Source organism: Myiozetetes cayanensis, unplaced genomic scaffold (assembly GCF_022539395.1).
Source record: "Myiozetetes cayanensis isolate MyiCay16 unplaced genomic scaffold, myiCay2020 scf2-11, whole genome shotgun sequence".
Lineage (NCBI taxonomy): Eukaryota > Metazoa > Chordata > Aves > Passeriformes > Tyrannidae > Myiozetetes > Myiozetetes cayanensis.
This window is the reverse complement of record NW_026087411.1, coordinates 36,134,092-36,150,247: the sequence shown is the minus strand read 5'-3', so window position 1 is coordinate 36,150,247 and position 16,156 is coordinate 36,134,092. Positions and strand designations below refer to the sequence as shown.

The window sequence follows — 16,156 nt, the reverse complement described above, 5'->3', positions numbered from 1 at the left end:
AATTAAGAATTATAGCTTAACGTCTGTCTAGTGTAGGTGTATCACTTTTGTGTGCTTTATTTTGAATGTTTCTCAATCTATTAGAACTTTAATATGGGTTAACATGAGAATGAAAAAAACACTTTGTTACAGCCTCTCGAAATGTCTATATACCTTCCCAAATATCTTTAGGACCCATCCTACCTTCTCAGCTGTTAAGTGCAAGGTTCTTTAGGCCTCTAGAGATTTCTGGAAAGATTTTCAACAGTTCTGTCTTCCCCTGCTTCCCCAACTGGTAGAAATAAGTGAAAGTATTGCTGAAAATTCATAGTAAAATCTCATTGCAACTTACTAGAAATTTTAAGTCCATTTCAGCTGAAAGACAAATGAGTATTTTAAGCATGTCAGAATGGTTTGATTTACCATTTCTGAAACACACTTTTGGTCTTTCAGGCTGTGTTTACAGATGACTAGCACCACTTACAGGGGTGAAGAGCGGGTAGTAGGTATAAATATTTATTGATCTGAAAAGAATAATATTGTAGCCTGCTGATTTGAAGCCATCTCTCAGGAGAGTGCTACTGTGGTTCCAGTCCCTGCTTCAGTTAAGGCTAATCAGTACGAAGTTGAATAGGTGGTTACCTTGCAATAGCCTATATTCTGTTTTAATTGCACTATCCTGAGAGACTGGAAAGCTTCATTTGTGTCACTGTGCTAAACTGAGAAGTCTCAAAAATCCTAGAGGAACACCTTGACCATTGATCTGGCAGGACTATGTGGATCACCGTCACATTTTCCATTGGCCATGTAAGCGACATCTTTGTTGTGAATCTGACTACTTGTTTCCAAACTGAGTTTGCCATTATTAAAAACAGCAAATAGCAACACTTTTGTTTTGAGTTTTGGCTGAAATATTTTTGTCCTCATGTAACAGAAGTCAGGGGGAGAAAAATTTCCTTCATTCCTGAGGAGACTGAAAAATCTGTTATTAGGACAGCACCATCTGCTGATTCTTCTGTGTTACTCACTCTGTACAGTCTGTGGAGGAGCTGAAGGCGAGGATTGCTGTATTTCTTTAATTTTACGTGGAGGAAGTGACATATTGCATTTTGTTTCATTCTTCACGTAAAGGAAGGAGGAGGTAGAAAGAGACAGGGTCTGCAAGCTATGCCGTTGCATATTATGATTTTTTTAGTTGCATATGATATTTTAGTGTTTAAAAAAATGCTTTAGAAGTTTGCCATTCTTTAGAGCATTTGCTGCTTTGCACTATTTGCAGTGGCTAAATTCACAAGCTGTCCTTTGCATTTATAAGTGATGCTACTTCTTAAAAGTTACAACAGTTAGCTTAGTTTTTTCCTGGAGTGATTTCATTACAGGATGCATATTTACTTTTTCCCTACCTTTTTTTTTTTTTTTTTTTAAGAAGAAGGAGAAAAAAATAGTGAAAATGAGAGAAGGTCTAAGACTGAAAATAGAAATTAATTTAGGTTGTAGAATATGTGAGAGCATTTTTGAGAAGCACAGAGGATTGCAGCAGCAAATTAAAGGGTGCTCATTTAGGAAGCAAGAGCTGAAAGAGTGTAAGCAATGCAGGAAAACAGAGTGAGCTGGAAAGAAAGTTGTCTAAGAGGAGCTGTGAATAAACACATTTGCATTCTCATTAGGGAATGTGCATGTATTTATGTTTGGTTAATTAAGGTGAAATGAACAGGCACAAACTGGAGGTGATGGCACAAAAAGGGGACAGCTTAGATTGAGAAATTGAAGAAATCCCTGCACAGCAGTAAAAAAAGTTATGTGGGAGGAATTTTTTGGGTTTGTTTTGTTCTTTTTTTATTTCTTTTTCACTTTCTCTTAACCCCTCCCCAGACCCTCGGAAGATGACAAGCTCTCAGGTGGAAAGGATTGAGGAGGCAATATGACAAACACTCCAACAGCAGAGAATAGTTGTCCTGTGGGGAAGTGATTTCTTTAAATGTTGCTTTGATCCATTTCTTCTGGATTATGGAGATACTTAAATTAGGCATTGTTTTTTAAAGAATTTAAAGTTTGCTATAAGTCTGTAAAGCTCTGATCAAACTTCGAAAATTATTGTAGTTAACATCTAAATTTCTTTCTTAACAGTTAAAAATTGGCATATTAAGAAAATACACCTTTATATAGGAGTGTGATACATCCTTTATTTCTAGGTTTTGAAGTGTTGACATAGACTTTCTTGGGATTTTACAGAGAATGGAAGAAGAATATAAAACTAGTAACTGTATTTTAACTGTATTTAGTGGCGTATATTTACAACATAAATATTTATACTTAGCAAAATCTTGATCCAAATATATTTGAATCTAGAAGGAACTGCATATTTCAAAGTTAATGATTATATAGAGAATTCAGATCCACCTTTTTATATAAAAACATTCACCGTAGTAGACTTAAAATATCTGTAAATTTAAAATATGTTGCATTTCAATGACCTGTAGAGGGCACCAAAAGATCTAATTGCAAACCCTGGTCTACCCTTCAAGCTACAGATCGTGTTGTCTGTGTAATCTAACAGGTGTGTGGAGAAATGCGCTATCAGTTGAATCAAACCAAAATGAAGAAGGATGAGGCAGAAAAGGAGCTCAGAGAGTACAGAACAAAAACTATAAGGGAGCTTGAAATTAAGGACCAGGTAAGAGATAATACTGCTATAACTTTGCAGTTATTAGTAGCCTAAGTAGGGTTATTTCAGAAGCTGGAATGATTCATTTTTCTAATAGTGGTCATTTATTAGTGTTAAATGGTTTCTAAATTAATGGCAAAAAGCCAGCTATTACTGCTAAATAAATACCTCTTGGTTTTCTTAATCTTGTTTTCAGCCCTAGTCTGTTCAGTTTTGCATATTACTCATCCCATGCTTTCATATAGAATTACTCTATCATATGTATTTATACGAAGTACTTAAATTGTATGTACTGTATACATATGTTCATACACTTTTTCTCACAAATAAATCCACACATAATTACCTATACATGCAGCCTGACAGAACATTAAAGACTCTAAGCATAACATAAGGATACTAAAAATGAAAATAATTTATCTTCCAATTTCTTTAAAGATTCAAGGTTAATGAATACTGCGATTCACAAAAGTTTAAAAAAAAACAGAACCAAAACAAAAGTAACCTTCTAGAAAAAAATAACGGTAGAAAAATTCCACTTGGCATTAACTGTTGCTTATCTAAAACTGGGTTTTATAATAATACAAAAATCAGTGTATGCCTTAACAGGTAGTCTCTGAGAAAACATCCCATGCAGTAAGAAGGATTATTAGAGTAACCTGCAACATACTTGGCAAACAGCTTGAACAGGTGTAATTCGTATCTTTTGTAGTGCCCATTTTGTTGAAATTCTATCCATTTTTTTCTCTAGGACTTCAAACTTTCAGTTATTCCTTCATAGTTGTGATTTGCACATGAATGGATATCTTCTGAATACACATATATATATATAAGATGTACATGAGGGTAATTTTTTTAATATGCATTTTGTTATTTGAGCAGCCTATCCAGCAGGTTTTGAATCATTCTTTTTCTTGTAAATAACTGAACACATCATTCCCTGTGTATAAATATATCTAGGGAAAAAATGCAGTATTTCTAAAATTATATTTTTGTTTACCAGTTCCCCAAAGTTTCTTATAGGACAATAAGTTTATTAACTTAAGAAAGTGCAAGCTTAGTCTGGAAGCAATTATTAATTCAAATTATAATGAAAGGATACTAAAGTCCAAAGTAGGAGCTTATTAGATAAAATAACCCTTCAACATGTGTAGAAATTCCTACAGCGCAGAAAAACAGAGGTCTTAAAGCATTTTCTTTTCAGGGTTGTTTTTTTGTTGTTTTTGGTTTTTTGTTGGTGGGGTTTTTTTGGTGGTGTTTTTTTTTTTTTTGTTCTCTCATCCTTTAGGCCTAAGGACACTGAGAAACAAAAAACAAGCTTGTCGTCTGTGCCTTGACAGATATCACAGATAAAAGAGTTGGCATAATCTTGGCATACAAATAAAACAGGATGTGTTTAATAAGATACTTGAAGAAGTATCTTGGATTTTATATCCTGTTCTCCAACTTGCTTCAGGATTGCCTTTTGAACAAATTGCAAAATTTAACAAAATATTTTAACCTCGTGTATTGACATACTGGTATTTTAATCAGTGTGGGTATGAGTACACCAAAATGTGGTGATTTTAAAATTTGATATAAAGTGAAGTGATGTGAGGGGGAGTTCCTATCAGCAAAGATTATTAGATAATTAGATAAAGATTAGATAATTCAGTAATTACATAATTATGTTGTTCAAATATGATTGTTGGTTCCTAAAAAAAAAGGGGAAAACAAACCATTTTGAAATTCTCAGACTCAGTATCTAGCAGCTCTTTATAGCTGTGGCTCTAAGAACCCAGATAGTTCTGGATAAGTCCTAGTATTATTTAACATGTTCAAAGGGAACCCAAGAAAAGTGTTTATTCATTTTTGCCTTGTTCTGTTGTTGTTGCTGCAATTTTTTTAAATCAAATTTTAAGGAATGTTAATAAGTAACTGCAAACTATTTCATGTAAATGAAATGAAAACAGCTCAATCACATCTAGCTTTGTATTTAAAGAAAAACTTGAAATGTTTTATCTTATATGGCACTGAATAGCAAACAGTAATTGTTCTTTGGTCTCTCAGCCATGACCTGACCTTCTGGCTAAGAGACAGAGCTGATACCTTCCTTGGCCACCATCTGTTCATAATAGATGCCTTTTTTTTTTTTTTTTTTTTTAAAAGTAGAGAGACAATAATGTATGAGTATTTTCATGCTATTCTGTATTAAATGATGCTTTTTTTCTGTTTTAAAAGGAAAGAATCATGTTTGATATTGAGAGTAAGTTTACTGTTTCTTGGGGTATAATTGTATTTTTAATTGTGGTGTGGATAAATTTTAGTTTTGAAGATATTTTTTCTTTTATATGTAGTGACTTCTAAAAAAGGGATTAAAACTGTTCAGGTGTGTCAGAATAGGCAAAAATCCCCACATGTACGATTTAGGATCATGAGATACATATATGTCAAATAAATGTAGGTACTTATTTATCGTATGCTGGTATTTATAAAGCTCTTCAAGAATGAACTTGCATCACTTAGGGAATTTACAGGGAGTATATGTCTTTGGTCATATTCTCTTTTATCCTTTTCATATCTTTATTGCTTGGTTAGGACTAATATCAAGGTGTCAATATTTCTTATGATTACCTGTTATTAACATTTTATATGAATATTTCTTAAAATAAACATTAAGAAGCAATGAGCAATGTTTCCATTTAAATTGAATAACTGTTTTGTAATATCATCCATCATGATCCTGATTAACATCAGGATTATGGAGGGAGGTGGGAGGAAAGACATGTACCACGCGGTTTCTCTACACAAAAACCACATCTGTTCATCTGGCCCAGTATGTTGTAAAGTAGCATCACCTACTGCCCTCTCTTTTTCTCTCTCAGCCCTCCCATTGTGGTTGTAGCTGTGCTAAAATAACAGTGTATTACCTAATACTTTTACTGCTTAGGAACAAGCTTTATAAGTGGTATGAATATAATGCCTTCATGGCAGTAAACTGTGTCCACACTAGGGGTTGTACTAGCACAGCTATATCAGAGAAAAGTCACGCCCTAACCTAAATAGCTATTATCAGAACAAAAATTGTGTGGCATATTTGACACAGCAGGACCTCACTTTTGTAATACTTTTTTTGTTAATTTATAAGCACTGCATGGCATAATTTGTGCATTTCTAACAGAAATCATACTTCTGACACGCTAAAAAATTGTTCCTCAGATTAGTCTCACTTGTTCTTTTCTGCTCTGCCTTATAAAAATGAAGTTCACTGTTAATAATTTGCTTTCTGTCTGAAATAATTTATATTTGGTTTATAAAATCTGGCAAGCTTCAGCATGTAGAAGTGAAAACAGTTTTTAGTATTGGTTTATGCAGTCAAAGCCAATTTGGACATCATCCTTATTAGATCTTACCAAGTAACACTGCTCCACTGGGAGTTGTGGTATCCTTGTAATAAAGTAATAGGACATTTTAAATTCAACTTCAGAAACTAACTGCAGCTTTTACATTTTGTTTTATTCTGTTTTGAGGAATCAGATAAATACTTTGATGTAGAAGTAAATCCAAACTGGTAATCTTAACCTGTAAAAAAGCCTTTAAATTTGGGCAGGCGTAGTTTGAAGTGGAGGGTTACAGAGTTCTGTTGCCTATTTGAGGCAATTCCTGTGACAGAATGAAAAGCTTCAGAAATATTATACTAAAACCTACGGACTTTTAAGAGTTTTCTGCATAGCATTGGCACAACCTGTACAAATAGGAAGAGCTACACATCAAAGCATTTTTGTGCAATATGACAGAACCTAAATGATGCCTCTGTACACTATAGACTGACAATTTTGCAGACAAATAAAAATCTGGCAAAATTGCAGTCCAAAAGCATTTTGCCAAAGGGTATTTTGGGAATGTTTATCTCATTTGTCATAAATCCATGATTTATAGTAACCTAATTTAGACATTATAAGAGGAGAGATTACTGACTCTGTGTTCATCAAAAATAATTCAGGCCAAGAATTTGGGTATATATCCTGGAAATGATGCAGAGTGTCCAGTGCAAGACAAGTAACACCTTCTGAAGACCTCGATTCACTGAAACTGTCTTATTAATAGATATCAGGCTTTCGTAAGTCAGCCTTTTAAATACTAGAGTTTTCACAAGCTGTGGCATTCAGCATATCACCAGATGTTCTGAAACTTCCAAGTTTTAATAGAAGTGGTGAAGAAGGGTTAACATTATGTGTTATGTGTATTCTTGTGACAGTCCAATATCTGACATTTTCTTACCTCATTAGTTCTAAAGATACTCTGCAAGTTCTATTTTGAAAAGAAATTCTATTAAATCAGTAAACATATACTTGAGTAATATTTGGCAAGAAAACTTTAAGAAAATGTGATAACCTTTACTGTAACTGAACTCTTTCCAAGGAAGCATTTTGTGTTTTGGGCATTCAATGCATTAATTTGAAAAGGAGTAAATAAGGATAAAATGGCAGTACTTTATGCCTTGCTTTGATGTGAATTTTCTGACCTGCTCAGGAGGAACATCACTCTTTTTTATAGCTGAACTTACTAGCTCATCTCAAGATTTTTGAGGAAGACTTTGACCTGCAACCCTGCAATATGTAACAAAAATGTTTAATTACAATTATAATATGTCTGCTGCTGCTCTGCCGTGGCATTGCTTTCCTTTGCCAGCCATCCATTCCATAGGGATCAGTGGTATGAGCAGCCTTCATTAAATTCTTTGTCATTTTTCCATAAGAAAAATCCTAGGGACCAGGATTCCTGGTTGTAGAATTTTCTGTAATGATGGGTCTGCATTTTCTGTATGAGTCTGCTTCCCCTAAGCAGGTCTGCTAAGAGAAAGAACACAGCTGGTAAATCAGGATTTTATTGTTCATAGGTGTAGTTTGCTTATGTAATCTTGTTCCGTGTTCTGTCATCCAGAGTGATGTCATCCCACAGTATATGGATGTGTGATATTCGTGTGCATTAAACATTGTTCAAAGTAGGAAAAGAATTGCACATCTCGTGATAAAGTGGGTATATATACTTAAATAAGTACTTGTTTTCTTTTGTGGTTTTTTTTTTTTCCTTCTTGTTTGCCTAGAAAAAATGACTGTTTTATCAACAGTCATTGTGTCAACAGTCAAAAGAAAAAGTATAAAAGTCCCTATCACTTGTCAGTTGTTACTGCATAGGTTTTCTTTCCAGTTATTCTTTAATGCTGTCCAGGAGGAAAGAATCAGTCTCACATCAGTAGTCTCAAATAGTGTTGGAAAGGATAAAAGGAACAAGGTTTTTTCTCTCCTGTTTTTCAATAATAAAGTAGGAGTAATATTCCTCATCTTTCTTTCTACATGCATCTCTCCTTTTCTAAAATTCTTTTATCAGCAAGAAAACCATATATTTTGCTCCACCCCATTCTCCCCTGTCCCACTCAATGCAATCCATTTATTTAAAAAAACCCAAACATTGTGTTCCACTGTGAACAAAATCACTTTCTTATCTCCACCAGTGGCTACTGAGCTAATCTGTAGTACAGCAATGTTCTCTGTTAAAATGTGACTGTAACAATCTATGGGATTGGAAGTTTTGTTCCTGAAATAGTATTGCAGTTCAGATATTTTGGCAAATTAAAAGCAGATATTTTCATGGAAATAATGAGGTAAAATCCTTATATAATGTGTTTCCACTATTCACTCCTGTCTGTTTCCCAGGGTATTTATCCACAGGGACCATATTGCTCTTTCAGAGTTTGCACAAAGACAAGGCCACAAAGGCCTTTGAGGTTACTTCTTAATTAAAAAATTGCATGTGTGTATACTCATAAGTATATACTTTGCAACATAAATTTTTTTCTTGCCCCAGATAACAATTGTAGGTATAAAGTTTACTTCAATGAGATTTAGAATGTGTGCTTTTAAGAGTATCCACCTCCATGCTACTCCCCTGCTCTTCCTAGCGAACTGCAGGGTCCTGTCTCTTAATTCTCGGTCGATTTGGAAGCAGAGGGTTTGTGGCTGATGGCCTTTGCTTAGGTAATGGCTCTCCTCTTGAGGCTCTGCCTTTTACTGGAGCACACAAGGTGTGTGGTACTGCCAAGTGCTGTTACAACTGATGAAGTGGTCACAAAACTACCTGTTTTTGAGGAATTCAGAAGTCCCACCAGATCAGGTTAGAATAGTAGCCATCCAACTAATTGCATCCTGCATTGCTTACCTAGGCTATGTCTTTGCTTATTCCTCTGGTCAATTAGGAGGTCAATTGGTTTCTGAGCCAGCCATACAGAAAAAAACTTTTTGAAGGAACCACATGTGTTTATTGGGGTTACTTCTTGTGTTTCTGCTCACATTACTTCCCTTTCATGTCAGGAAAGGTTTTCAGATTCCTCTTTTGGGCTAGATGATTTGTAGAATTTACAGTAGTCTTGTAGGTTTTGTGAATTAACCTCTTAGAAAATGATGGTCTTTTTGAAATCTTCTAAGCCTTGCGTACATTGGATTTGTATATTCTCACAGCTTCCACAAAGGAGGTTTCCCTTATGAACCCAAATTTAGTTTTCATAACTGCTTTTTATCTTCATTCAGATTTGAATGGAAAGCAGCAGTAAGTCATACACAGTGTAAAAGGGAGAAAGACACGGCTGGGATGTGGCGGGAGTTAACCTTGTGATGGCCCTAACTCTCTTTACAAAGTTGGATAGTTCTTCAGGTGCAATATGCTATGTCAGATGGCCATGCCTGGGAGGTCTGAGGCTTAGAGACCACTCCGAACCTAGAGTTGCTTGATTGATATCAGGATTAGGATAGAAATGAATGCAAGTGACCCCTGCTGCATATGGACTGATAGTTATCTTTTCTCCAAGTAAAATACTCAAAATCTTGCTACAAAACCAGTCTTATTTTGTTTGGGTTTTTTAATTAAAAAAAAAAATAAAGTAACTCCCAATTAGTTCTGTCCCTGATTGATTAATACATTAATGAGGATAGAAAGCAACATGAACTGAGATAATTAAGTAGTGCAAAAATTTGCTGCCACTGGTACATATAATTTTTAAATACATATGAATGGCCATGCTGGGGGCACTTCTTTGAAAGACCATGGTTATAACCTTGGTCCTGTGCACTATCACTTGTCTCATTGCTCTGAACGCCTGCTTTACTAAATGAAACTTAGCTTGTGAGCACCAGGGCCTGTAGAAGTGTGTGTGTGTTTTTATAGGTATTGATTGCCTCTGGGGGATGTACCTGCAAATACCAACCACCATAGTAATTATATTTCACTTTTTATTACTTTATATTTGTTCCTTTATTTTTGGCTCTAAATTATGCCCCTTTAATCTTTAATGATAACAACAATAATAACAATAACAATAATAATAATAAAAGATAGTAAAAATAAATTAATAAATTAAAATTAATACTAATGGTGGAGAATGAAGTATGAAACAAAGAGAATGTACTGTAAATTCTCATAAATATTTTCCTCCCCAAAATTATTTTACTGCAGAATTTGTGCAATGGTATAGTCAGTGCAAAATACTGTGTATTTTCTTACCTGATATGTGACCGTACTGCTACAACAGTAAATGTCATAAATCACTTATGAATTAATTTGGGTTTAGTTTATTTTTTATGTTTTAGAACTCTTCTAAAGTTTTTACATTTACTTCAGAATACAAGTTCTTTTATCACCACTTAATCATTCTCATTTGTTTAAAAAGAAAAAGTATTTATCTTGTCTGTCAGTTGGCTGCTATTTAAAATTCTATGAAAAACATCTGCTAGTTTGAAATTTAAAGTTGCATTTTTGCGTACAATAGAATCAGCATCAGCATGAAAAGAATTAAACAATTATTTTAATTTTTAATTTGACTTGTTTTGAATGAAACTATTATTTCCTTTAATCAGATTTTGTAGAGATAAAGTTAATTAAAAAGCATGTTTTTACAATATATGTAAGTATTGTTAAATGCAGGTAATTTCAGTTAGGTTATGAAGAGGATATTTGAGGACTGATTCAGTGTTTGAGAAATCATCTTTTATGTTTTCCAGTAAGTTGAATTTATGTCACTGAATAAGCATCTCCAGTGTATTCCCCTAAAAATGCGTTTGTGAAAATCTGAAGATAATTTGTAAATGCATCATAAACTAAGGAATGAGAAGTGAAACACTTACGTGCTTCAAGAAAAGATATAGAAGGGTCCTATATACTTCAAAGTTGAAAACTTAAAATACAAAAGGTGTTTGGTGGTAATGCTGAAAAAAGAATAATTGATATAGAATTAAATTTTACTGCTGTGATACTCCACCAGTGTTTTAATTTATGTTTAATTAAAACTTCTTTCGTGTAACTGAATATGTGTGTGAAATGGTGGTAATGTGTTACAGCTTACTAATAATGGTGTTTCTCTTACTGAGGTTTAACCTGCCATCTTTCAATGGCAAAGTGCCTGTTGATATTCCTGGGAGTTTGGGCAACTGCAGAGCAAGAAAGATTAAACAGTACTTTTGAAATTATGTGCAGAAGTAATAAGAACATTAAAGTTGCGGAGTTAAGCACCAGAAGTTGCCTGTTCTAACCTTTATGTAGTCTTGTTGTACATATACATTATGATAATTCTGTTCCTTGTTATACTGAAAATCTGTTTCAGATTTTCTTAAATGCAGGATTGTCATCTGTCTTTTTGCAGTTCTGTGCTCCATCTCTTGTCTCTCACATACATTGAAAAGTTAAGTACCTTGAAGAAATAACTTTCTGATCATCTTGTAAAAAGCCGTATCACAGGTGATAGGCACTGAGGGATCAAATTAACACTGCATAAGAAACTGAGCTGTCAGCAAAATGCTTTAGTTAGTGGTTTGTTTCTGTTTCTGTCCCTACAATTACACTTGGACCTGGATAGCAGCTACAGAACTGCTTGCAGCTTCCCAGTAGAAATGGTAACTTAAGTAGTGCAAAAACTAGTTTGAGTCCAAATAGTTTCAGAAGAATGCTCCTGATAAGGTTCCCTGCAGGAACAGTGAAAAAGATTTATCAATTCTTTAATTTTCCTGTAGATTAAATCCTGATTATATTGTGATGACATAATGGTGGACTAGACTTGACATATTTCAATATGGAGTGTGTTTGTGAGACTGTTATTGTTTGCAGGAGAGAGAAGAGGGTTGGTTTTTATTGTATGGACCTGTCTCAAGTTTTGAGGCTTCATGTTTCAAACTATTACCTGAGTTGTTAAACCAGAGTAACACGTAGCATTTAGAGTATGGTCTGTTTTCAGCGTGATGATGCATGACTCCAACCAAATTATTTTCACCTAGCATTTTCTGGTGTTTCAAAAGAATAATTTAGTTGATAACCCTAAATATAATTGGATCAGATGTTTCTGGTTTCTGAGTTGCTGTTAACGTGTTTTCTCAGGTAGCATTTTTCTGTCATCCCTTTCTCATGAGGTTGTCTGTTGTTTCTGCCGTGGTCATTACTAGAATTGTTGTGTACAATTCCTGCTCTTCATATAGCTCCATGCTGCAAGTACCTTCAAATATTGGTAATTTAAGATGTTTATATATATCTCTGTATATACCTACACACATGAACAAACACGTGCATACATGTGTATATGAGTGTGTAAAGGGGTTGATACCGAATTTTTGAATTACTGATGAAAATAGCACTAGTAAAATTGTTCTTTAAACCCCACGTTTGCTTTCTTGATATTTTTAATAGACATTATAATACACCTGTGAATCTTTAAAAATGCTGTCATGAAATGATACTTCTGTGTCTGAGAATTTCTCTCTACACTTTCATGACAACTGAAATCTATGGATGTGTTCTTGGGTTCAGCCCCGAAGGTTCAACATCTGGCCAATGGAAATGAAACATTTTCACCAGAAGTTCTTGCACTTGGAATTTGTTTCCTTCTGTAGGTCTGTGTCAAAACCTGACTGAGCCTGTTTAACTTGAGGCAATGGTGTAAAGCCCATCTGTTCCTTGAAACTTTTCCCTGAAGGAGTGATCTAGAGTGTATTTATGTTCTCAGCTGTGGTTGCGCTTTTTCAAATACTTAGTTTTTTGACTAATTTGTGGTTTGGATTTGTTTAAAGGTATGCTGAATGGATGTATTTTTGAAGCAAATTTTAAGAATGCTGCAGAACTTCCTTATCTTTAACAGTGAAGACCTCGTGTCTCTGCTTACTATGGATGGAGAAATAACATTTATGAACTGCTACTGTTAAGAGGAATAGAGAACCCACTGAGATTTCTGTTCTATTTAACATATGCAAAAGTCCCTGAAAATAAGTACAAATGCAAAACACATATAACTGAATATCTTTAAACACCTGGTTTTAAAAAATTTATTGACAGTGTAATAGGTTGTTACATTCTTTAGAAGGAAAGAGTACTAACGATTTTGTATATAGATTTACTATCTTTGCATTTGAACTTGGAATTATCGATTTAATTTGGTAGGAAGTCCATGTGATAAAGCAAGGTTCTAATCAAAATTTTCTTCATGAACTCTTGTTGAGTGTTCTTGGGGGGAAAAGTGTACAGTTAAGTACTTAACAAAATTAAAAATTATAAAACCCAACATTATGAAATGCTTTTGTGGATGAAGAGTCTGTACTTCTCTGACATCGTGACAATGTAAGTAGTTTAGGTTAACATTTTTGTGGGTTGAAAAGAGACAACATTGTTGCGAAGGCTCTTCAAATGTAAATACCGGGACAGGGTTACAATAATTTGTTCTTGTAGGATATTTGAATGAATAATTTCATTAATTAAAGAAGATAGAGTCTTGTCTACATGAGGAAATTACCACAAGCGAGAGATGGTATGAATTTAAAGTATAATAGCTATTCAGCACTAACCTCTTATACAAACAATTTTATTCTGTACTACAAATGACCTTTCATACTTTAGTTGACTGAAAAACATGCAAGTTCCCTCCAGCCCCAATGACAAATAAATATTTATGTTGGGAGTTAGTGCAGAACAGTTACTACATGATAAAATTACATTGTAGCTTATTCTGTACTCCATTGACCTTCTTAAAAGCATTCTTAGGACAAAGTATAGCATTGCGTTACAAATGTATTCCTACAGGTACTTGTATATTACATATGGATTTACAGCAAAATATATTATTTTTAAGAATATCTATATTCATCTATATATTCTGAGATATTGTAAGTCTATTATGCTTTGCTGAAATCAAAGATGATGGTCATGCAAATTAGACTTGTAAAATAAATTGACTCATCAACTTTAGTTACTATGTTGACATATAAGAACTAATGTTACTAAAACAATGGGATTAACAGCAACTGGTGGGATTAGAGTTCAGATATGTCATAAATTACTTCTTTTCAATAATGGTACAATCACAAAATTACCTTTATTATCATTTGTAATGTTAGATAACAAAGCTAACTGCCCTCTTGTCATTGCTTATGTGATAGACATTAAAAAAAGAAAAATAATTGACCACAAGAGTTATCCTATGTCAGTCAGCTTCTGAGGATGGCCACTGTTCCACTGCCTTTATGGCTTTCTAATGCAGTGAATTCAGGACACAAATATGGAAGCATTCACATGAGAAAATCAGAAAATGTTTAAATTCCTGTAACTCTTAAACCACGTGAAGACAATGGCACTGCTTGTGTATTAGTGTATTTAAACATGATATGCATTTTGGCTTTTCATAAGAATGTAATTTCAAATACTTTAATTTGCTAATTTTGCAGGTTTTATCAACTAACTACTTTTGTTCTAAAACAGAAGTGTGCATTGTTTCTCAGGTGCTCTGATCACATTTTTTTGTCTTCAAGTGTATCTCTATTCATTTCTTAAATATTCTTTTTTGGTTCTATAATTTTCTAAGAAAATAGAAAAACTGGGATTAGAACTGAATGGAAGCAAACAGCGTTTGGAACAAGCCCAGCAGGATGTGACAGGAGCCAGAGAGGAGTGCCTAAAACTGGCAGAACTGCTGAGTAAATCTGAACACCAACTGCACCTCACCAGGTACCCCTTATCCTATTACATGCTGTAGTACCAATTTCATTCTGCTAATTTTTTGCCACAGGCTTCCCCACAGTTGTTGTAGATCCTTGTAGTCATTGTCTGCATGGGCAGCCCTCACTCAAGTTAGAAGCGGAGGTTGGAATAAGTGAGTTATGAACTACAAAGTGAGTGATGAATTATATAGAAGTCAATTGCTAGTGTAGTAGAAAAGGCAGTGTTCAACCCTGCTGATGAGGTGGCATGCTTCTGGGCAGGAAGAAGAGCAGGAGACACTATGGAAGCATTCTTCTTCTTGTTGCTGTGTAGGACAAAGATATTTGAAATGTTTAAGACTAGTCTACAGCAGCACCTTTTAAGAATAAGAGTTCTCAGATTCATAACCTGAAATTTCTGCAGCAGAATGACCAGGAACATATAAATGATCATAATCATGTCTGTAGGAGGTAAGCTCAAGTAAGTGAGGAGGGTGTTTAAGTCACTTCCTCAGTGAAGATATAGTACAATGCAATGTGTGATGAATTTATTCCATCCTTGGGTATAGTTCCCAATTTTATTTAATGTACTACTCATTACACATTTCTAGAAAACTCCAGAAGGTTGACATGCCAATTGTTCCTTGCAGCTTGAGTTTTGGTAACTGCAGAATTGTTTCCTTTTGCCTCAGAAAATGCTATTGTCTGACAGTTTGCAGACTTTTGGTTGTGTGTGTGGTTAGTGTTTTGTTCTGCCACCCTGCTCTCCCCAGGAGTGAGCATCCAGAAACAAATCTGGCAGCTTTTGCTCAGTCCTTAAAGAAAAAAGTTAAGTTAGCTTAAATTTTTCAAGGGGGGAAAAAAAAGCTCAGATTTTTATCACTTAACAGAAGTCTGTGTGTTTATCCAACTCTTGTACATTTTGGGCTTTGTGAGAATTTTACCATTGAGTAAATGGAAATAAAATAGAGCCTTGTCTAAACTATTGAATTCAATGAATAATTTTTTTTTATTCAGCTAAATTCCTCTGTAATTCAGAGCACGGTTGTTTAACAGATGGAAGAAAGTACCACTCTAACAGCCTGTATTTAGAGAAAAAAATATGCTAGAGGTTAATGAACTTGAAAAAAGTTTTGGGTGAGTTGTTAAGATATCTAAAGTTTGGATTTAGCAGAACTTTATTAATAATGATTTGTTGTGATAGTTAACCAAATGGCTTACCATGCTCCTTTTAGCAAAAAGCTGATTATATGCAATACAGCTCTGGATATCTTGGGGGAAAACTGAGTAGCGAATTTATAATTTTTTATTTTTTTGTGAAAGTACTTAAAATGTAAAAATGAGGACTGTTGCCTACTTTTACATAGCAAGGTAATTAAAGCTGAATACCTAGCATACAGATGATTTAGCTAGCTTTTATGGTTTCTAACTCAGAAAGTTTCTGAGATCCAAATCACTGGATGCTGGGAATAGCATTTTGGGCAAGTAATGCTCTGTGCTGGCCCCGTTCTTGTACAATTTCACAGACGCC

General features: G+C 34.3%; 1 protein-coding gene across 7 annotated transcripts in view; it reads left to right on the top strand.

The window, feature by feature from the left end:
* SDCCAG8 (SHH signaling and ciliogenesis regulator SDCCAG8) overlaps window positions 1-16,156 on the top strand; it is a 112,285-nt gene that overhangs the window by 25,321 nt on the left and 70,808 nt on the right. For all 7 annotated transcript variants that reach the window (XM_050315196.1, XM_050315195.1, XM_050315194.1 and 4 more), the window contains exons 12-13: window positions 2,537-2,653; window positions 14,511-14,653. In XM_050315196.1, coding sequence (XP_050171153.1) covers window positions 2,537-2,653; window positions 14,511-14,653 — 260 coding nt within the window. The remainder of the gene's footprint in view (window positions 1-2,536; window positions 2,654-14,510; window positions 14,654-16,156) is intronic.